The 23,420-nt window shown below is 43.2% G+C and overlaps 1 protein-coding gene across 4 annotated transcripts in view; it reads right to left on the reverse strand.

Annotated features, from left to right (window-relative positions):
* LOC309523576 (P2R1A-PPP2R2A-interacting phosphatase regulator 1-like) overlaps positions 1 to 23,420 on the reverse strand; it is a 33,335-nt gene that overhangs the window by 8,049 nt on the left and 1,866 nt on the right. For 2 of the 4 annotated variants that reach the window (XM_082207511.1, XM_082207509.1), the window contains exons 2-9: positions 18,119 to 18,197; positions 14,282 to 14,338; positions 12,258 to 12,301; positions 12,121 to 12,175; positions 11,856 to 11,957; positions 9,093 to 9,181; positions 2,602 to 2,666; positions 1,642 to 1,738 (exon numbers count right to left, since the gene is read on the reverse strand). In XM_082207511.1, coding sequence (XP_082063637.1) covers positions 1,642 to 1,738; positions 2,602 to 2,666; positions 9,093 to 9,181; positions 11,856 to 11,957; positions 12,121 to 12,175; positions 12,258 to 12,301; positions 14,282 to 14,338; positions 18,119 to 18,197 — 588 coding nt within the window. Of the gene's footprint in view, positions 1 to 634; positions 943 to 1,641; positions 1,739 to 2,601; positions 2,667 to 9,092; positions 9,182 to 11,855; positions 11,958 to 12,120; positions 12,176 to 12,257; positions 12,302 to 14,281; positions 14,339 to 18,118; positions 18,198 to 23,420 lie in introns of those variants that run through there. The other 2 variants (XM_082207512.1, XM_082207510.1) reach the window with 2 other exon arrangements.

The following is a 23,420-nucleotide window of genomic DNA, read 5'->3' on the forward strand; positions in this document are numbered from 1 at the left end:
TTTAGAGGAGGAAAACAAGAGAAAAAAAATTCTGAATGAAACAGTGGATGTATGAGTTTTGTGGTTCATGCAATAGCCAGAGACATGTGATTTGACGGTAAGTTTGGGGTAGCCCATTGCAAAAATCCTGAGAATCCATGTGGATCTGTGCTTTGTAACCACGTTTTTGCACCATTGCGGCCCCACAAAACAGTGGGTGCGTGATTTTTTTGGTGCAGGCTGTAGCCATGGGCATGTTAGGTGATCCGACGGTGAATTTGGGGTGACCCAATGCAAAAATCCTGAGGATCCCCCCCCCTCCCAGGCAGCCTCCTTTATCACGTCCCTTATCTCTTTCCCTTATCGCTTACCAATCAGCGGCTTTGTTTCAACACCCCCTTCCCTCTTTCAAAAAAAGGAGCATGATCTGCTTTTTGACCCTGGGCAATTCAGCTCCAGGGACCACGTTCGCTCCATAAGGCGCACAGACATTTCCCCTTACTTTTTAGGAGGAAAAAAGTGTCTTATGGAGCAAAAAATACAGTATGTATCTGCACACTTCTTCAGGTCAGTACCCACCCGGGTGGATTGGGTACTATCATTTATTGCTATCAAGTCGGTTGAAATCACAATTCAAATCACTCGTCAGTAAGGCTTGATTTAAAATCCTTTTTATTTACAGAAAGGTTCAGTCATGCTGGCATTCTCTTAATATGGACCATTGGAGGAAGGTTTCCTTTTTGGAATCATCAATTTACAGAGAAGCTTTTACAGTTTATGGGCTGGGGGAGTGTTTGTGGCAGGGTGGATTTGATACAAATCAAATAGATATAAATCCCTCATCAGTCAGACTTTATTTCAATCACTCATCAGTAAGGCTTCATTTAAGTCATTTTTTTTAATAGAAAGGTTCAACCTTGCTGCCATCCTCTTAATACTGACAACCTGAGGAAGGTTTCCTTTCTGAAATCATAAATTTTCAAAATAGTTTTTACAGTTATATAAAAAATGAGTGATTTTTTAGCACACATGAAAAACTTTAACCACATCCTTATTTCCTGATGAATAGCCTTTGGACTAGAACAGGCATAGGCAAACTCAGCCCTCCAGTTGTTTTGGGACTACAACTCCCATCATCCCTAGCTAACAGGACTAGTGGTCAGGGATGATGGGAGTTGTAATCCCAAAACATCCTGAAGGCCAGAGTTTGTCTATGCGTGGACTAGAAAGCCACTTATATAAAAAAAATCTTTAGAAAGATTTTTCCTCCAAAAGAATTTTGTTTTAAAAATCTGATTTAAATCAAAAAAATTAATTGAAGAAAAAAAATCTGATTAAATTTTTTCAAGAATACGATTTTTTTATTTTAAAAAAAATTCCTTGATTTTTAGCCACCCTGATCCATGGATATATGTCACAGAAAACTATCTTTAGAAAGATTCCCGCCCCCCAAAGCATTTTATTTTAAAATTCCAAATTAAATTTTAAAAATCTGATTTAAATTTTTTAAAAATCAAATTAAAAAAAACTTTTCAATAAAAAATCATTGGTTTTTATCCACCCTGGGTAGGAAATATTTTGGAATGCTAGAGCATCAAAAGATACAGCGAACCATTTCTGGGCATTGATGAGTAGTATATGTATTATTAAGATTAATTTTACCATGAGCTGAGGTCAGAAAGGTGTGTCGCGTCAGGAGAAAGCATGTTGGTGGTTCCTTGGAAAAGTCTCTTGGGCTGGCTTTCGGTTTCCATTTCACCTATTGAAATCAAGCAGATTTGTTTCAGATGGTTTATTAGCCAAGAGGTGGAAACTGCCAGAGTTACCAACAATTGAGGAGTGGCAGAATGAAGATGGTGGACTAAGCCAGAGGGGGCCAAACTCAACCCTCCAGCTGCTTGGGGACTGCAACTCTCATCATCCCTGACCACAAGTCCTGAGAGCTAGGGATGATGGGAGTTGTAGTCCAGGCATAGGCAAACTCTGCCCTCCAGATGTTTTGGGACTACAATTCCCATAATCCCTGACCACTGGGCCTGTTAGCTAGGGACAATGGGAGTTGTAGGCTAAAAACATCTGGAGGGCTGAGTTTGGCCATGCCTGGACTATGCAGAATTGGCCAAGCTGACTGGTAGAATCCGGAACCAAGACAACCAAAAATTTCGAAGAGACTGGAGTAAATTTATTTGGTATATGAACAATTATTCTAAAAATGTACTGCAAAAAATCTGGCCAAAGAGATAAGAGTTGGCTACAAGGATATTAAGGTCAGAAAATGCTAATTTAAAGGGCGATACAAAGATCTGAAAAGAAAAAAACCAGCTGAAGGGATGGAGTCACAAGCTTGGCAGAGAAAAGAGGAGGCCTAGGCCAACTTGGCCCTCCAGCTGTCTTGGGACTGACCACTGGTCCTGTGAGCTAGGGATGATGGGAGCTGCAGTCCCAAAACAGCTGGAGGACCAAGTTGGGCCATGCCTGATCTAGAGCAGAAGAGATGTGTGGCTCGGGCGGGCTGCAGGCCCCACAACAAGGGCCGCCCGGCAATTTGTCACCACCCCGTCAGTGGTGACACCTGGGGCGCCCCACCTCCACTGCCCCCCCTTCCTCCACCTCTGCACTTACCTTTCCTTTTGATGGGACCAAGAGCGCTGGGCCGGATGCAGTTGATTGGACTCTGGCTCCTCCTGCTAAAATCAAAGCCAGATTATGGTCTTTCCAGGAACGGGGAAACTTCCGAGGTGACAAGGTGAATGACTTTAAAGCTACTACAGTGGTGCCCCGCAAGACGAAATTAATTCGTTCCGCAAGTTTTGTCGTCTAGCGAATTTTTCGTCTTGCGAATCACGAAATCCCATAGGAATGCATTGAAAATCAATTAATGCGTTCCTATGGTCAAAAAAAGTCCAAACAAAGCCAAATTTGGTACAACAACAGTTTATTAACTGCTCTTTAAAGTCACACATACTGTAAAGAGCAGTTCAAAAATTGAAGGGAAAATAAATTAACTTTATAAACAAAACATGTCTTTGTTTTTAGACAAAGGAAACAAAGTCGCGAGACGTTTTCGTCTTGCGAAGCAAGCCCATAGGGAAATTCGTCTTGCGAGGCAAATCGAAAACGGAAAAACCTTTCGTCTAGCGAGTCTTTTGTCTTGCGAGGCATTCGTCTTGCGAGGTACCACTGTATATTGTGTTTTCAAGAGTATAATCAGGGTGGATAAAAATCAATGATTTTTAATTATTTAAATCGGATTTTAAAAATAAAATGCTTTTGAAGGAAAAATATTTCTAAAGCTAGTTTTCTATTTCGGTTACATTATAGCTCAAAGGCTATTCATCAAGGAAACAATGATTTTTTTTAAGTGCTAAAACTCAATCTAAGGCCGGCATGGCCAAATTTGGCCCTCCAGCTCTTTGGGGACTACAACTCCCATCATCCCTAGCTCACAGGAGCAGTGGTCAGGGATGATGGGAGTTGTAGTCCCAAGGCAGCTGGAGGGCCAAGTTGAGCCACCACTGTTCTAGATCAGGCGTGGCTCAACTTTGCCCTCGCTGGTCTAAGGTGTGTTTGAAAATTTTTAATTAACCACATCAGTTAACAAACATGGATACATGTGCTATAATGTTATTCCTTTAGTGAAATAAATGGTTTAAATTGTTATGAAGGAAATGATTATTTTTCTCCTTCCAATAAAGTACTGCAGAAAAGTTGTCCAAATAGAACGAGTTAACTTATTAAACCTCATCGTAATTTCATAATTGTTTCTAATGGTGTAACTAAATCAGTCATTTTTGATATAACTGTAAAAACTCCTCTGAAGATTTATGATTCCAAAAAGGAAACCTTCCTCTGTTTGTCAATATGAAGAGGATGCCAGCAAGGCTAACCCTTTCTGTAAAAAAGGGATTTTATTATTCCCAAAAGGAAACCTTCCTCTGCTTGTCCATATTTAGAGGTTGCCTGCAAGGTTGAACCTTTCTGTAAAAAAAGAAAGAAAGGTTTAAATCAAGCCTTCCTGACTAGTGGTTCAAATCAAGGAATTTTAATCGTGAGTTAAATCGGTTTGATTTAAATCAAATCCACCCTGATTATAATGCTGTATAGGAAACCCTCCCCCCCAATCCTTACAAAGAGTAGCCTTTCACAAGATTTCATCCCGAAAAGAAAACACCATAATATTTTTAACCGCCAGAGGAATTTCACTGAAGATGGACTCTGTGCCCAAGCGGGTTATCAAATGAACCTCTGTTAAATGAGTCTGCTCTTTAATAAGCAAATCTACACGGTGCAGTATTTTCTGGGCAACACTAATAACATCAATATAAAGTTGAAAATAAATGCTATCATCTGGAGAAAATAAAACACAAATAATGACAAGTTATGTAACATCCGAAATGCCAATTTATATCTGCATAGATGAGGAATGCAACACACAACGTGTTTAAATGATAACTGAGAAATTTCCACAAGAAAGAAATTTATTTAAAAAATAGGCTTTAAGTAACCAGCCTGTGACTATAGTTTCAAATTGCGTTGTGCTGCCAGATTTGATATATAGATATATTGGTCCAACACTAACGTAATGAGTTGACATTTTAAACAGTGCTGAAGCAACCTGCATAAAAGGTAAAGGTACCCCTGCCCGTACGGGCCAGTCGTGTCCACCTCTAGGGTTGTGCACCCATCTCACTCAAGAGGCCGGGGGCCAGCGCTGTCCGGAGACACTTCCGGGTCACGTGGCCAGCGTGACAACGCTGCTCTGGCGAGCCAGAGCCGCACACGGAACGCCGTTTACCTTCCCGCTGGTAAGCGGTCCCTATTTATCTACTTGCACCCGGGGGTGCTTTCGAACTGCTAGGTTGGCAGGTGCTGGGACTGAGCAACGGGAGCGCACCCGGCCGCGGGGATTCGAACCGCCGACCTGACGATCGGCGAGTCCTAGGCGCTGAGGTTTTACCCACAGCGCCACCCACGTCCCCTGTATATTAAATAACAAATAAACAATAAATAAGGAATGCGTACCAAGTAATTTTTTTAGGATATCCATACATGTAAATATAATACTTGTAGATCAGACCTCACTAACCAGTGTAGGTAGCTGATGCTGATAAAACTGATGTATAGAACTGATAATTATTTATTTGACACACCTGTCAATAACCTCAAGAACAGTGTAAGAAAATTGAAAGGTACAGTACATTATTTGGAAATTGTAAATTTCGGGTGACATTCTACTATTAATAATAATTAGCCATGTGCTGTGGCTGAATTTGAAGTAAGGCAACACACAACATGTTTAAATTGTACAACTGATAATCTGGTTTCCGTGTTGGTTTTATGCAAGTGGTTTTTAATGTGAAGCGCCCCGAGAGATAGGGGGCGGTGTAGAAATACAAGAAATTATAAATAATAATAACAAACATGACACCAGACACTGTCCACCAGCATACATCTAGATTCAGGTGGGTAGCTGCATTGGTGGGACGCAGTCAAAATAAATAAATAAAAATAACAAAATGGTTCAGCAGCGCCTTAAGAGACCAACTCAGTTTGTTCTGGGTCAAAGCTTTCATGGGCAGGCTCCCTTCTTCTGATACACGGAAACATAAGTCCCCTGACACTTATATATAGCGGGAGGGTGGGGCGGGGTTTTCTCTTGGAAGGGTAGTAGGAGATGGGTGATTTTACGGTTCCCAAAATGGAAACCTTTCTCTGCTTGTCCACATTGAGAGGATGCCAGCAAGATCGAACCTTTCTGTAAATAAAGGATTTTATTATTTCAACAAGGAAACCTTCTTCTGCTTGTCCATATTGAGGGGATGACTTCTTCAGATATATTGAAGCGGAAGTCCCCAGGCCCTTATATATAGCGGGAGGGGAGCCCCCAGACCCTTATATATAGAGGGAGGAGAAGTCCCCAGACCCTGATATATAGTGGGAGGGTGGGGCGGGGTTTTTCTCCGAAGGGTAGTAGTATGAGTATGGTCAACCTGTTGGCGACTGTGAATGACTGCAATTAGTCCTGCAGGAAAAAGCAAGGGATGGTATTCAGATGACCAAAAATAGCTTTAGCTTATGCAATGAGACAGGAATCCAATATCTCTATTCAGATGAAGTCTCTCCATAGTTTTCAGTTTAGTAATAAGTTGCAATTAGCCACTTCTCTTTCAAGTCTCTTTCTGAAATTCTTTTGCAGTAAGACAGCTGCTTTCTCTGTAATAAACTGACAACTTTTCTAAATGACTATAACATACTATCTGAAGCTCAGGCAGCTTTCTGCAAGAACCACTCAACATCAGACCACTGTCTAATGCTGTCCCTCCTAGCCGAGAAGTACACCAGACCTCGACAGGGAAAACTCTTTGTGGCCTTTATGGACCTGAAATCTGCCTTTTGACTCCATCCCTGGATTCCAACTATGGGCCGAGTTGCATCTAGCACTGAAGGATAAACGTCTCCTATATCTTACTAAAGCCCTGCACTGTGGAAGCAATTTGCAGGGCCAGCTCTCAGACTGTATTGAGATGGCCAGGGGAGTGAGACGGGGATGCATTTTGGCCCCTACTTTGTTCAGTTCGTTTCTGAATGACTTAGAGGCAAGCTTAATGGACCCTGATGGCCATGTTCCAAAAATAGGGACGAGAAAGACCCCTCTCTTGTTGTATGCGGATGACGCGGCCATCCTCTCCCGAACCAGACCTGGCCTGAACTATCAACTAAGGAAATTCTCAGACTACTGCTCTGGTAATGGGTTATCCATCGGTTATGAAAAATCTAAAGTCCTGGTGTTTGAGAAGAGATTCTCCCTGAGTAAATGGGTACTGGACGGTCACAAACTAGAGCAGACCAAATTCTTCCGGTACCTAGGGCTTCTGTTCCATTATTCCAAGTCCTGGAAACATCATTGGCAGACCACCTATCAAAAGGCAGAGGTAAGCAAACTGGCTATACTTCAATTCTTTCATACAAGGGGAGGCCATTATGTTCCATCAGCCATTAAGGTATTTAATGCAAAATCTGTCTCTCAACTCCTCTATGCCTCAAACGCCTGGTTCAATGGCTCATTCTCCAGGTTCAATGGCTTCCAGGCAAAGTTTCTCCGGTCCAAATTGTGTTCCAAATGCAATACTATTTTTCAAAACAGGTGAATTTCCTCTATCAACTAAAGCATGGTGGGCTGGCCTGAGATACTAGCTCAAGTTCTGTGTCTTTGGCCTAGGGAAGGGCTTCCATACCTAAACAACGAGGAGTTTGCCAGCTCATAGATGAAAATGATGGTTAGAAAAGCCACTTGGCTTGGTATGCCACTTTCTCTCCTGTACCATCTGGGCTATGATACTGCCTTTGAATCTCTGAGGCGAAGGCTCTGGGACATATCACGTAGTGATCTCCGATCTCAATCTCATGTTATCTGCGGCCCATTAGAAGTAGGAATTCACTATGGGTTCGAGTTTCAGACACCTGCATGTCTTAGAAATTTGTCTGTACCAAAATACCGGTGTCTTTTCACCAAAGCCAGATTAAATGTATTCCCATCAGAAGTGTTAAGCGCCAGACTGAGAGGCGTTGTTGTTGTTGTTTAGTTGTGTCCGACTCTTCGTGACCCCATGGACCAGAGCATGCCAGGCACTCCTGTCTTCCACTGCCTCCCGCAGTTTGGTCAGACTCATGTTGGTAGCTTCGAGAACTCTGTCCCACCATCTCGTCCTCTGTCGTCCCCTTCTCCTTGTGCCCTCCATCTTTCCCAACATCAGGGTCTTTTTCAGGGAATATTCTCTTCTCATGAGGTGGCCAAAGTATTGGAGCCTCAGCTTCACGATCTGTCCTTCCAGTGAGCACTCAGGGCTGATTTCCTTAAGAATGGATACGTTTGATCTTCTTGCAGTCCATGGGACTCTCAAGAGTCTCCTCCAGCACCAGAATTCAAAAGCATCCATTCTTTGGCGATCATCCTTCTTTATGGTCCAGCTCTCACTTCCATACATTGCTACTTGGAAAACCATAGCTTTTACTATAAGGACCTTTGCTGGCAAGGTGATGTCTCTACTTTTTAAGATACTGTCTAGGTTTGTCATTGCTTTTTTCCTAAGAAGCAGGCGTCTTTTAATTTCGTGGCTGCTGTCAGCATCTGCAAGGATCATGGAGCCCAAGAAAGTAAAATCTCTCACTGCCTCCAGACTGAGAGGTATCCCTTATCAAAATAGGATCGTCGACTGCATGAGGCATATTTTATTGCATTGCAGACAATATGATCAAGCTAGGGAACTATAGATTAAACCACTATTGGCAAATCGGCTGGGTCAATCTGAAGCCTACTATATCAAATATCTTCTGGACGACAAGTCCAATGATATCACAGTGGCCGTGGCAAAGTTTCTTTCAGTAGTCATACAAATCAAAGATCAACATACCCATGACTAAACAAATAACGCTTCGGTCTCCCTTCTCTGGGGGGTTGTCTGTATGAATCTATTTTATTTTGAATCCTTTTTATGGGTCGTTGGACCACATAACATAACAAAGATTATTATTATTATAGAAACAGTTAACTTATTAAACCTCACAATAATTTCATAATTATCTGTCAATCAATGTATTTTTAATAGTAGAACCAAATCAGTCATTTTGGATAGAACTGTAAAAACTGGGAATTTATTATTTTCCAAAAATGAAAACTTAAAATAAATTGTCATAATTTGTTTATGAAACAAATTTCATAATTATCTGTCAATCAAAGTATTTCTAAGAGTAGGACCAAATCAGTAATTTTTGATAAAACTGTAAAAACTACTCTGAAAATTTATTATTTTCCAAAAAGGAAAACTTTAAACAAATCCTGATTTCCAGATGAATAGCCTTTGGACTCGAATGTCACTTAAATAGAAAACTATCTTTAGAAAGATTTTTCCTCCAAAAGCATTTTATTTTAAAAATCTGATTTAAATAAAAAAAGAATCCCGATTTTTTTTTAAAAAAAATATTTTTAAAAAATCAATGGTTTTTATGCACCCTGATATATTCCACTCACAGGCATAGTTCATGTACAGTATAAATTAACAGTACAGAAGTCAAACTGATTATTAAGAAACACTTCCACAGATACAGTGACTTACTTTGAAAATCTCCTTGTGGGGCTGGGAATTGGGCTTGGAGGCAGTCCATTACTACTCACAAACATTTGCAGGGAGGGAGAAAAGCATTGCTAGGAAAGACAAGCACAGCATTGAAAAGCACCTGAAACAATGTTTTAAAGTAGTCTTATCAAAATATAAACACCAGTGAAATTAGCTAAAAATGTATAAAACAATGAATCGTCATTGGAAACGTAAAGAAAAGGAAGCTACTTTTTAACCGTATGTGGTTTTAAAAAAATGTTGAAATATACATTTATTTTAAAAAAAACAAAACAAAAACCAGAAGCCTTCTCACTAGGAATTGTGGGTAATGAAATACATAAGCAATATAAAAGACTGTTTTTATCTGCAAAAACTGCAGCAAGAATATTATTACCCCAGATATGGAAGCACATGAGATGCCAATGAAAAAGGGGCTGACGAAATTAATGGACTATGGTGAGCTGGCAAAACTTGCAGGGAAAACTCGGAACCAGCAAGACCAGACTTTCCTGAAAGATTGGAATAAACTTACAGAATACTTGAAAGACAATTGTAAAAAACTAACTTTGCTAGTAGGGTTGCAAGAAGTTTTACAAGGTGGACATTATCCATTATTGCAAAGTATAATTTAAAAATGGTTGATTTACGATTAGGATTTCTTAGTACAGTCATACCTCAGGTTAAAGACGCTTCGGGTTAAATCTTTTCAGGCTGCGTTCCGCGGCAACCCGGAAGTAACGGAACAGGTTACTTCCGGGTTTCGCCGCTCGCACATATGCTCAGAATGACGTCACACGCATGTGCTAATGTGGCAAATCGCAACCCGCACACTTGCAAATGCGGGTTGCGTTCTGCTCACGATGCAAAGGGGGCTCTGGAACGGATCCTGTTCGCATCCAGAGGTACCACTGTATTTTTTTGTCTGTAAGGCTAGGGTTTCCTCCTGAAAAATAATGTCCAAAACTGAGGGGCATCTTACACACGCGGGCCATCTCCCCCCCCCCTTCATATATCAGGGTTCCTAAAAATAGGGGGCATCTTATAGACAGAAAAATACGGTAATTTAAAAATGGTTGATTTATGATTAAGATTTAACAGTACCATATCTTTCTGCCTATAAGACACCCCCATGAATAGGACACCCCCTATTTTTGAGGACTCCGATTTAAGAAAATGGCGGCAAGACGTATACGTGTATAAGACGCCCCAAATTTTTGACATTATTTTTTAGGGGAAAAACCTAGTCTTATACACAGAAAAACACGGAAATAATTTCAATTCCAAAATGCAGTATTAGATACCGTATTTTTCGTCCCATAGGACGCTCCGTCCCATAGGACGCACCTAGTTTTTTGGGGGGGAAATAAAGGAAAAAAATTTGCCCTTTATTGCCCCCCAAAAAACAGGTCGGGGAAACCGAACCAGGTTGAGGAACAGTGGGATGGTGGTGCTGTGCCTCCCTGCTGTCCCGCGAGCTTGTGCTATCCGCAGCCAGGGGAGCCCTGCGGGGAACTCCTGCAGGGCTCCCCACGTTGCGGATGTCTGTCCGGCGCGCGGGGCGCTCTGCTTCACGGTGCCCCTTGTGCCGGGCAGCAGGCTGCTATCCAGGGTGGCACTCCAGGAAGCAGGCTGCTATCCGCAGCCTAGACAGCCCTGTGGGACCTCCCGCAGGGCTGCCTAGGCTGCGGATGTCTTCCTAAAGCCTGGAGAGCGAGAGGGGTCGGTGCGCACCGACCCCTCTCGCTCTCCAAGCTTCAGCAAAAGCCTGCATTCGCCCCATAGGACGCACCCAGATTTCCCCTTCATTTTTGGAGGGGAAAAAGTGCGTCCTATAGGGCGAAAAATACGGTAATAAGTGGGGAAACAATGAGTCAAGGAGGAGGGAAGTCTCAGGCTGTTGTAACCAAATGCTTTCTATATTATATATAAATTGCATGTTATGTTTAAAACGTTTGCAAAAAAGTAATAAAAATTATGATATTAAAAAAAGTTTTATAAACATATTGCAAACATCGGGTGCTTTTTTCTCACTTAAAAAGTGCTGTCATCAGAAACCACTGTGATACTCTAGCAGGTTCTCAAAATTGGTGCTCAGGATTTCACTATTCCACCCCTGCTAGTGAAGGAAGCTGAAATGACGCTATGTGGTACTCCTTCCGGCACAAATTACTTTGACATTAATTCTGGCCCCAAACCACCGGAAATCTTAATTCAGCTGCCCATGTAGCTTCTGAGCATTCAGCATTCGGTTGCATGCTTTGGATCAAAGGTTTTGTGGTGTTAGTGAGCAGGGAATCTACGGTTTTTACCAAGGCAAGCTTTAATGTGACGGGTTTTTTGTTTTTAACTTGACTACATGGGAAAGTAAAGGATATTTATCTCTCCATTTTTGGACAGAAGCAACAAGAAGGCTTGGTGCCCACAGCCCACTCTGAAGATTATTAATGAGCTTATCGGTCCAAAAGATTTGAGGCCCTGCTCTAAAGTGGTACCTCTGGTTAAGAACTTAATTTGTTCTGGAGGTCCGTTCTTAACCTGAAGCACCACTTTAGCTAATGGGACCTCTCACTGGCGCCGTGCGATTTCTGTTCTCATCCTGAAGCAAAGTTCTTAACCCGAGGTACTATTTCTGGGTTAGCGGAGTCTGTAACCCGAAGTGTTTGTAACCCAAGGTACCACTGTATATCATTTAGTTCCTGTAGTCTTCCCACAATGCCGCTTCCCTTGCAACTCCCATACTGAGGAAGCTCTCTGGCGTACCTTTCCAATCCCCCTCGTAGGCGAAGGTGCCGGAGAGACGGGAATGAAGTCTATCCTCTTTGGAGACGAGGATTTTTCCGATTTGTCCAAGTCATTATCACTCTGAGAACACAAAAGGGTCATGTTGACAGCCTCACGGGATGCAGCGGCCCTAGAGGCTGCGCCATAAAGATCCCGATGAAAAAGAGAACGGCCAATCACTCCATCCCCCACTGGTTAAGTCAGGGAGTGGAATTAAAATATTAAACATCTGTAAAAGGATTACCAGGCTCAAGCTTTCTTCCCATGATTGGCTTATCTGCATTGCTGTTTGGACTTCCCTAAAACACAAAAAGGCTCATCAGTGGCGACAAGAGAACACAGTATCTGCTTTTTTAAAAACAGCAGTTCAGTTGCACCCACCTTTCATGCGCCGCTTCTCTGTTCATCAAATCCACTCCTTCCTCCTGGAGTACAAGAATTCACAGCTTAGTTCTCAATGACTTCCTGCTCCGCAAAATTATCATTTCCTATATCAACCACATATCAACCCATCAGGCATCGGCAAACTCAGCCCTCAAGCTGTTTTGGGACTACAACTCCCACCATCTCTAGCTAACAGGACCAGTGGTCAGGGAGGATGGGCGTTGTAGTCCCAAAACATCTGAAGGGCCGAGTTGGCCTAGGCCTGTCCTATATCAGCAGAATCTAATTTATCCTATATCATGGGTAGGCAGACTAAGGCCCGGGGGTCAGATCCGGCCCATTGGCCTTCTCAATCCGGCCCGGAGACGGTCCTGGAATCAGCATGTTTTGACATGAGTAGAATGTGTCCATTTATTTAAAGTGCATCTCTGGGTTATTTGTGGAGCCTGCCTGGTGTTTTGACATGAGTAGAATGTGTCCATTTATTTAAAGTGCATCTCTGGGTTATTTGTGGGGCATAGGAATTCGTTCATTTTTATTTCTTCAAAATATAGTCTGGCCCCCCCACAAGGTTGTGAGTGACAGTGGACGAGGCCCGTGCTGAAAAAGTTTGCTGACCCCTGATCTACAGGGACTGTTCGAAACTAGTAGACTCCATGCCAAACTGTGTTCAAATGCTGCTTAAAAAGAGCAGAGGACACCTCTGTCACTAATGTACATATGTGTGGGTTTTGTACGTGTAATGGTATGTGTAATGGTGTCTATTCCACCTGTCTGTTCATAAAGCCCAAACCATCCACATGAAAGGTTGTTACAGTTCCATAAAATCCTTTCACAGAGTCTAAGACAAGGATTTCCGGAATATTGGCCTTGTTTCGCCGTCCTGGGCTTCATCAGTAGTTAAAGCTCTAAGTAATGCAAATAAAGACAATATCGTTACACGAATGGACCTTATGCATGAACTGACTAGAGAATGTTCTGATCCACTGGGTCTTCTGCTTTGTTTGCTTGTTGAATTTTATGAGTTACTTCTGTTGAAATTTACAATTTGATTCTATGAATAGTATACCTTATTTATCTAAGAACACAGCCGGTTACATCTCATGTGCTTATTGAGTTTCCAAAGTTAAAGTCATGCTCAAGGCTTACAACATACTATAAAAAAATACGTAACTACACAGAAAAGTAGTCACATACAATTAAGAAAACATCCAATAATACATAACCAAATAGAACAATTTCCATGTAAAATGTAAGATTCCAAATAAAGATACAGTACAAAATATTAACAGCAACAACACCCGCAACAAAAGCTCCAGTCCAAGATTATATAGAGACCATTATACTGGGTTCTAAACAAGAGTATGATGATGATGATGATGATATAGCTCAGCTTCTAGAATGCAAGTAGGAGGATTCCAATTAGCAATAGCCAAAGGTTAAATCAGGCACAGCCAAACTCAGCCCTCCAGCTGTTTGGGGACTACAACTCCCACCATCCCTAGCTAGCAGGACCAGCGGTCAGGGATGATGGGAATTGTAGTCCCAAAACATCCGGAGGGCAGAGTTTGCCTATGCCTGGGTTAAATGCACACTGTGGGACCCCAGACCTGCAAACAAGAACTTGCCCATAAGTTGCATTTAACTGCCGTATTTTTTCGTCTATAAGACGCCCCCAAGTATAAGACACCCCCCAAATTCTGAACATTATCTTTTCACGGGAAACCCTAGTCTTATACACAGAAAAATCTGCGCTTCTGAAAATTAGGGAGAGGTGGAATAGGGTCATGGAGACCCCAATTCTAACAACCATATGTGGAAGCTAGAAAAAATTAGCTAAGAAACCCAGAGTTTTTTCCTTTTAGGAAGGCAAAAAAATAGAGCTTGGTTTTGGGAGTGGAGCACACAAGACAACTGTTTTCTTCAAAGAACCGAGATATTATTGAGAGACCAATTCCAAAGAACTTTTATATATGTTTGTACTTTAATGACAGTGCCCATAAAAGTGAAATGTTGCTTACCCTTCTGATCTGGTGGAGTCGGCTGCTGGGGATACGAATTGTAGAGGAAGAGATCAGCTGCAGGAGAGAAGGAAGAAGGCACAGACCTTTCAGATGTTACCTTTCTTTGGCTGGGCTGAAAACCGACACTCAATCAAGAACCTGGCACGCCACTTTGTAAAGACGGAAAGATGAGCCATTAATAAAAAATGCCCATGGAACTTGTATAGTAATAACACCAAGGTGGATAAAAATCAACTATATATTTTTTAAAAAAATAAAAAACAGATTTTTAAATTGAAATTTTTTTTAATTTACCGTATTTTTTCGTGTCTTTGGGGGGTTTTTTACCCCAAAAATAGGTTTTAAATTGGGGCTCATCTTATACATGGGTAGTGCTGAGGGATGTTTTCTTAATTTGGAGTCCCCCATTGGAGTCTTATACATGAGGGCATCTTATACACAGAAAATTTCGGAAAATCGGATTTTGAAAATAAAACGCTTTTGGAGGAAAAGTCTTTCTAAAGATAGTTTTCTATTTAAGTGACATTCTAGCCCAAAGGCTGTTCATCAGGAAAGAAGGATTCGTTTAAAGCAGAGGTCGTCAAACTAAGGCCCGCGGGCTGGATGTGGCCCACTGGGCTCATTAATCCGGCCCACAAACCTTGCAGGACCCTACCGCCCACTTGGTCAGTCCCCGCGCTAAACAGGCGCGGTGCAGAGGCCTCACCACGCGGAAACTGACTTCCGCGACGCCCCTTGAGCAGGAGGAAGCGGCCGAGTGGGGAGGAAGTGACAGCGGCGTGGGGGCTGCCTCCGCCACCAAGCCAGCGGCATGGCCTCTGTACTCCGCCAAGACAGGGGACGCTGACGCTGCCGAAGATGGGGCAGCGTCAGTGGCTGTGGCGTGAGTGGCATAAGCGGGGAGGGGGGCATTCCAGAGGGGGGCGCTTTTGGGAGGCGGTGGGTCCGGCCCCTAACAAGGTCTGAGGGAGAGTGGACTGGCCCCCTCCTGAAAAAGTTTGCTGACCCCTGGTTTAAAGTTTTTCATGTGTGCTAAAACTCGAAGTTTTTTTAATATTAAAAATTTAACCACAAGCATGGTTTTACAAGCATGGGTCCATATGCTATCATGTTCTTATTTTAGTGAAATATGAAGGAAATGATTATTTTTCTCCTTCTAATCAAGTACAGCAGAAATGTTGTCCAAATATAAACAGTTAACTTATTAAACCTCACCATAATTTCATAATTATCTTTCAATGTATTTCTAATAGTTTAACCACATCAGTTAACAACCATGGATCCATGTACTATGTTATTGTTTTAGTAAAATAAATGGTTTAAATTGTTATGAAGGAAATGATTATTTTTCTCCTTCCAATCAAGTACAGCAGAAAAGTTGTCCAAACAGAAACAATGATCTGTTTATTTCTGATAGTAGAACCAATCAGTCATTTCTGATGTGACTGTAAAAATGACTGAAAATTTAAGATTCCAAAAAGGAAACCTTCCTCTGGTTCTCGATATGAAGAGGATGCCAGCAAGATTAAACCTTTCTGTAAAAAAATGATTTAAATCAAGTCTTACTTACTAGTGGTTTAAATCGTGATTTAAATCAAATCCACCCTGAAGAACACTAATATTTCCACAGCTGTAACCTCCCAAGGACTATGGATTATGGTAGATATGCATTCCACCCATTTTAATGTAGGAGAAATATACTACCACTCAGCCTCTACTCCAAGGCAGGTGGCCCTGAAAACTCCTTATTTTTATAGCATTGAAAGAATATTCATTCTTCTTAAAAGGGAAGAGGAATGACAGTTTCTCTCATGCAGATGCAGTCAAACTCCATCATATAAATCTGTTGCAAAGGAAGGTAATATTACTCTGAATATTTTAACAATAGAACCTGAAAACACCTTCATTGGTGGCTAAGAAGAGTTGAAGCATTATTTATATGTGAAATTTCAGGTGCAAAACTTAATTTTCTCATCTTTGCTGTTCATCTGGTGGAGATGATTGACACTTTAGCCTAGCATGCAGAGACTGATACTAAAGCTAATTCAATCTCGGGGCAAAATTATCTGAATGAATCCCTGCCATTGAAAATGTTATCAGCTTGCCTCTTTGCAAAACAGAAAATTGCAAATTTCTCATCTTGCAAAAAGTTATAGAAAGAGGAAATAAAGTTTACTGCATGCTCAACAAAAAAGCTCAACAACTTGAATCCTAAAAGAACTTCCTGACAGTAAGAACTTACTAGGAAGAACTTCCTGACAGTAAGAGCTGTTCGACAGTGGAATTTGCTGCCAAGGAGTGTGATGAAGTCTCCTTTTTTGGAGGTCTTTAAGCAGAGGCTTGACAACCATATGTCAGGAGTGCTCTGATGGTGTTTCCTGCTTGGCAGGGGATTGGACTCGATGGCCCTTGAGGTCTCTTCCAACTCTATGATTCTATGATTCTATGATAAAAGAAGCTCAACAGCTTTGGGGCAAAAACGTAAGAAAAGCTCAGCACTCAGCAGTATCAAGCCTAAATAAAGCTCTACAACTTTGGGATAAAATCCTTAAAATCCTAAAAGAAGCTCAACAGCTTTGGGGCAAAACCGTAAAAAAAAATCTCAACAACTTCAATCCTGAGATATGTCATGAATAGCTACGCTCCAGAGCAGAGTTTCTCAGTGGGCTGGCAGGGCATATTTCTATTTGCAGTTTCTATTTGTGTGATTACGTCGGGCGCGATGGGAAGCCTGGCCTCGAGTTGGAGTTCTGCCCTGGTGGGAAACTGAGATGTGCAAATGGCAGCGATTGTAAAAAAACGATGTCTGGATCAGAAAAGAAGCCTGCGTACCCAAGAAGTAAAGAGGAGAGTCAACCCAGAGGAATTTAATTAATTTCCACGTAATATAGTCAGGAAGCATGCCCCACAACACTGTATTATATACAGACATATACAGCTCATTAAGAGACACCAGAGAACTTGCGCGCGCGCACATACACACACACGTGTGTGTGTGTGTGTGTGTGTGTGTGTATGCATGCTCCAGAGCACAATCTGGACACGAGAGTGTTAACTCCTTGGTAGGAGAGTCATATTAGAGCAAGCATCCCCAAACTCGGCCCTCCAACTGTTTGGGGACTACAATTCCCATCATCCCTGACCACTGGTCCTGTTAGCTAGGGCTGATGGGCGTTGTAGTCCCAAAACATCTGGAGGGCCAAGTTTAAATGGTTTGGATTGGATAGTACAGCACACACATCAACTGTGACATGGAAATCTGGTTTATTCTGGTTTGTTATCTGGAGTTGGGACGCGGGTGGCGCTGTGGGTAAAACCTCAGCGCCTAGGCCTTGCCGATCGTATGGTCGGCGGTTCGAATCCCCGCGGCGGGGTGAGCTCCCGTCGTTCGGTCCCAGCTCCTGTCTACCTAGCAGTTCGAAAGCACCCTTAAGTGCGAGTAGATAGATAGGTACCACTTTATAGCGGGAAGGTAAACGGCGTTTCCGTGTGCTGCACTGGTGCAGGCTCACCAGAGCAGCTTTGTCACGCTGGCCACGTGACCCGGAAGTGTCTCCGGACAGCGCTGGCCCCCGGCCTCTTGAGTGAGATGGACGCGCAACCCCAGAGTCAGTCACGACTGGCCCGTACGGGAAGGGGTACCTTTACCTTTATTATCTGGAGTTAACAGTAGCATTAAAGCAGGCATAGGCAAACTCGGCCCTCCAGCAACCAATTCAGCTTTGATCAAAATGCAACAGGGCCTCCGCCGCCTGTCAGTCAGTCTCCCGCACAGTCTCCATCTTCCACAAACCGCTGGAGTTCGAAAGCTCTTTGGATCTCCCCAGTGCTTACCATGCTGTGCCGGTTCACGACCGTTGTGCTGTTCCGGCGGGTGCGCAAGACGTGCGGCTGGAAGACCTGGGAATTATCACTGAAAGAAGCGAAAGCGTCTATTACGTTATGCATGTGACTATCCTTCCCTTCCCACACTTTTCTCTCCCATCTGAATGTAGGCTATCAACTTTGGAAGAGGCTGCTTGGTTTGTTCGGAAATGTGCCACGTATATTGCTGGCTCTATATAAATACGTAGCTCCCATGCACAGCTAGCACAATATCACCTGTGGCACTCTGAATCCTGGCCACACTGCTGCCCTGCATCATCATCATCAACCTTTATTGCGGTCCAAAGACCCATTGAACAATTTCAGGACAAAATACAGTTATGACAGCCAACCACAAAAGAAAGAGAAACCGAAGCAGTCGTTTTATTATGTCTCAAGCAGGAAGATCTTTGTTTCTTTTAACTTCCGAAAGAAACTTTGCCACAGCCAGTGCAATATCATTGGACCTGTCCTCCAAAAGATGTTTAATATGGGACACTTCAGATTTTCTCGGCAGATTTGCCAGAAGGGGTTTGATCAGTTTGTCCCTTGCTTGCTTGTACTGCCCACATCGCAGTAAAATATGCTTCATACTATTGATGTCCTGAGAACATAAACAAAGCCAGTTCTGATAAGGGATGCCTCTCAGTCTACCATTCAGCACTTCCGTTGGAAATACATTTAGTCTGGCTTGGTAAATAAACACTAATATGTTGGTACAGACAGGTTCCTAAGATATGAGGATATCTGAAATTCATACCTGTATTGGATTCCAGCTGCGACCGGGCTACAAATTACATAAGATCGGGATTGCAGGTCGCTATGTGAAATGTCCCAAAATCTTTGCCTCACGGATTCAAGGGCGGTATCATAGCTTTTCTGGATTTTCTGGCCATAGTTTTCAGCCATGGGCTGATAAACTCCTTGCAGGTTAAATGCAGAAGTAATCCCTCCCCCAGGCCAAGTACTGAGAAAGATCTCAGTACTTTCAGCAAGAGCGCCTGTATCTCAGGGCAACCCACCTGTTTCCAAGAATTGAATTTGGGACACAGTTTGGGACCTGTAATAGGGACTGAAGAAACTTTGTGTGAAACCCATCTAACTTAGGAAATGAACTACTGCCATGCGCTCTACGTGGGGCTGCCTTTGAAGGTGACTCGCAAACTGCAATTAATCCAGAATACAGCAGCCAGACTGGGGACTGGGAGTGGCCACCAAGATCACATAACACTGGTCCTGAGAGACCTGCATTGGCTCCCATTGGTTCCCTCCCTGCGAGAAGCGAGGTTACAGGGAACCAGGCAAACGGCCTTCTGAGTGGTGGCGTCTGCCTTGTGGAACGCCCTCCCAGCTGATATCAAGGCAATAAGCAACAATCTGACTTTTAAAAGATATCTGAAGGCAGCCCTGTTTAGGGAAGTTTCTTAATGTTTGATGCTGTCTTGTGTTTTTAATTACAGATAGGTAGCCGTGTTGGTCTGCCATAGTCAAAATAAAAAAATTCCTTCCAGTAGCACCTTAAAGACCAACTAAGTTAGTTCTTGGTATGAGCTTTCGTGTGCATGCGAAGAAGTGTGCATGCACACGAAAGCTCATGCCAAGAACTAACTTAGTTGGTCTTTAAGGTGCTACTGGAAGGAATTTTTTTATTGTGTTTTTAATATTTGGTTGGAAGCCACCCAGAGAGGCTGGGGGGCATGGGGTGTATAAATAATAAATTGTTAGTATTATTAATTACTAATGGAATAGCAGTACGTTGGCTAAGAGTATGAGCTGTGAGACAAGAAGCCGTCCGTCTGAAACTACTATGAAGGCCATTCCACAGGTGCAATCCTCCATTCTCTTCCAAGACAGATGGATGCCAACGAAACAACAGAAGCCCCACTGATATAGAGGTTAATTGCCCTTTGTAACAGACGTCTATAGCTGTGGTAGCCAAACTCGGCCCTCCAGCTGTTTTGGGACTACAATGCCCATCATCCCTGACCACTGGTCATGTTAGCGAGGGATGATGGGAGTCGTAGTCCCAAAACAGCTGGAGGGCCAAGTCTGGCCATCACTGGTCTATAGGATACCAGTTCCCTGTGACCTTAGGTAGCGTAAAGTAGAACAACATTCCAATGTCCTCTCCAGATCCTTTACAGTGGTACCTTGGGTTACAGATGCTTCTGGTTACAGACGCTGCGGGTTACAGACTCTGCTAACCCAGAAATAGTACCTCGGGTTAAGAACTTTGCTTCAGGATGAGAACAGAAATCATGCGGTGGCAGCAGGAGTCCCCATTAGCTAAAGTGGTACCTCAGGTTAAAAACTGTTTCAGGTTAAGAACAGACCTCTGGAACGAACTGTAAACAGAGGTACCACTGTATTTGTGCTTTAACTGTATGCTTTAAAGCAGGCATGGCCAAACTTGGCCCTAAAGCTGTTTTGGAACTACAAATCCCATCATCCCTAACTAACAGGACAAGAGGTCATGGATGATGGGAATTGTAGTCTCAAAAGTGCTGGAGGGCCAAGTTTGGCCATGCCTGCTTTAAACCATGCGTAGGCTCTGGTGGTACGAGGGTCCTCTCTCACCTTCTAGCCATGGGGTATGCAAGTTTCGCACAATGAAATTTGGAAAAAAACACCCCTGTGTATGTTGAAAGACAGAGAGGTTTGAGGAATGTAAATTTGCTTGACAATGTAAATTTGCCGCCCCATTGGGATTGCCACCCCCTTGGGACGACGATCGCATGAGCGACATCCCACGTCCCCGCAGGCGACGTGCCGCCACACAAGACCCTCCCTCCACCACTGGTCTTGCTGGGACAATAGTACCTTCCTTTGCAGAAAGGAAGTAGTAGTACCAAAGTAGTTCCTTTGAAGGGCAGCTGTGGTTTGGTCCTTGCGTTGTGTACGAAGGTGTGACTTTAAATGGGAATTGAATCAGATTCCTCCCTCATATGAAAGCCCCCAGAGCTCTCTGAAATGAACAAGAAGTCCCACTTCTTTTGGCTTTATTAAAATAATAAAAATAAAACTAAGGCCCAGGGGCTGGATCCGGCCCAATCGCCTTCTCAATCCAGCCCGCAGATGGTCCAGGAATCAGCGTGTTTTTACATTAGTAGAATGTGCCCTTTTATTTAAAATGCATCTCTGGGTAATCTGTGGGGCACAGGAGGGTCAAGTCTGAGGGACAGTGGACCGGTCTCCTGCAGAAAAAGTTTCCTGACCCCTGCTTTAAACACTGATGCAAGTAGTCCGGAGGATAAAAACATTGTCAAGCAAATTTACATTCCTCAAACCTCTCTGTCTTTCAACATACACAGGGGTGTTTTTTTCCAAATTTCATTGTGCGAAACTTGCATACCCCATGGCTAGAAGGTGAGAGAGGACCCTCGTACCACCAGAGCCTGTGTGCTGAGCAGACCTTCCCTAGCGAGTCAGGCTAACAGCTTAAAAACTCTCTTTTCTCCAGGGGAACCCTCAGTAGACCTGGCACATAAATCCGCTTTTAAGCATTCCATTGCACATGCTGTATTTTTCGCTCCATAAGACGCCCTTTTCCCCCCTAAAAAGGGGAAGTGTCCGTGCGTCTTATGAAACGAATGCTGCGCGGAGGCGGAACAGATGGGAGGCATGGCTCCTGTCCATCCCTCCTCCGCAGCATGCTTTTAAGCTGCAAAGCAGGAAAGGAGCCACTTACACGGGTGCAAAGCAAACACAGCGGGAGCCGTGTAATACGTCTGCCCCTGTACTTGGCCGCCCCATTGGGATTGCCACCCCCTTGGGACGACGATTGCATGAGCGACATCCCACATCCCCGCAGGCGACGTGCCGCCACACAAGACCCTTCCTCCACCACTGGTCTTGCTGGGACAATAGTACCTTCCTTTGCAGAAAGGAAGTAGTAGTACCAAAGTAGTTCCTTTGAAGGGCAGCTGTGGTGTGGTCCTTGCGTTGTGTACGAAGGTGTGACTTTAAATGGGAATTGAATCAGATTCCTCCCTCATATGAAAGCCCCCAGAGCTCTCTGAAATGAACAAGAAGTCCCACTTCTTTTGGCTTTATTAAAATAATAAAAATAAAATAATAAATCTAGATCTAAGGGACTTAATGTGGAAAGCTCATATACAGTGGTACCTTGGGTTACAGATGCTTCAGGTTACAGACGCTTCAGATTACATACTCCACGAACCCAGAAATAGTACCTCGGGTTAAGAATTTTGCTTCAGGATGAGAAGAGAAATTGTGCTCCGGTGGCGCAGCAGCAACGGGGGGCCTCATTAGCTAAAGTGGTACCTCAGGTTAAGAAGAGTTTTAGGTTAAGAACGGACCTCTGGAACAAATTAAGTTCTTAACCAGAGGTACCACTGTAGTTTAGCACAACATTTGATTCAGAATATGTTTTTTCCTGTTTTCCTCTTCTAAAAACTAGGCGTGTCTTATGGAATGAAAAATACGATATATATATATAATATCAGGGTAGATTAAAATCTATGAATTAAAGCAGTGATGGCCAAACCTGACCCTCCAACTGTTTTGGGACTACAATTTCCATCATCCCTGACCACTGGTCCTGTTAGCTAGGGGTGATGGGAGTTGTAGCCCAAAAAAGCTGAAGGGCCAAGTTGGGTCATCACTGATGTAAAGAATAAAAATTAAAAATTAGATTTTTTTTATTTAAATCACTTTTTAAAAAATAATCGGATTTTTAAAATAAAATGCTTCTGGAGGGAAAATCTTTCTAAAGATAGTTTTCTATTTATGTGACATTCTAGTCCAAAGGCTAGTAAAGGTAAAGGTAAAGGTACCCCTGCCCGAACGGGCCAGTCTTGACAGACTCTGGTGTTTGTGCGCCCATCTCACTCAAGAGGCCGGGGGCCAGCGCTGTCCGGAGACACTTCCGGGTCACGTGGCCAGCGTGACAAAGCTGCATCTGGCGAGCCAGCGCAGCACACGGAACGCCGTTTACCTTCCCGTTGGTAAGCGGTACCTATTTATCTACTTGCACCCGGGGGTGCTTTCGAACTGCTAGGTTGGCAGGCGCTGGGACCGAGCAGCGGGAGCGCACCCCGCCGCGGGGATTCGAACTGCCGACCTTTCGATCGGCAAGCCCTAGGCGCTGAGGCTTTTACCCACAGCGCCACCCGCGTCCCCTAGTCCAAAGGCTATTCATCAGGAAATAAGGATTTGTTTAAAGTTTCTCATGTGTGCTAAAACTCTGACTAAAAAAAAATTGTTTAACCACGTCGGTTCACAAACATGGATCCATATGCTATCATGTTAT

The sequence above is a fragment of the Podarcis vaucheri genome (genome assembly GCF_965113315.1).
Source record: "Podarcis vaucheri genome assembly, chromosome: Z".
Lineage (NCBI taxonomy): Eukaryota > Metazoa > Chordata > Lepidosauria > Squamata > Lacertidae > Podarcis > Podarcis vaucheri.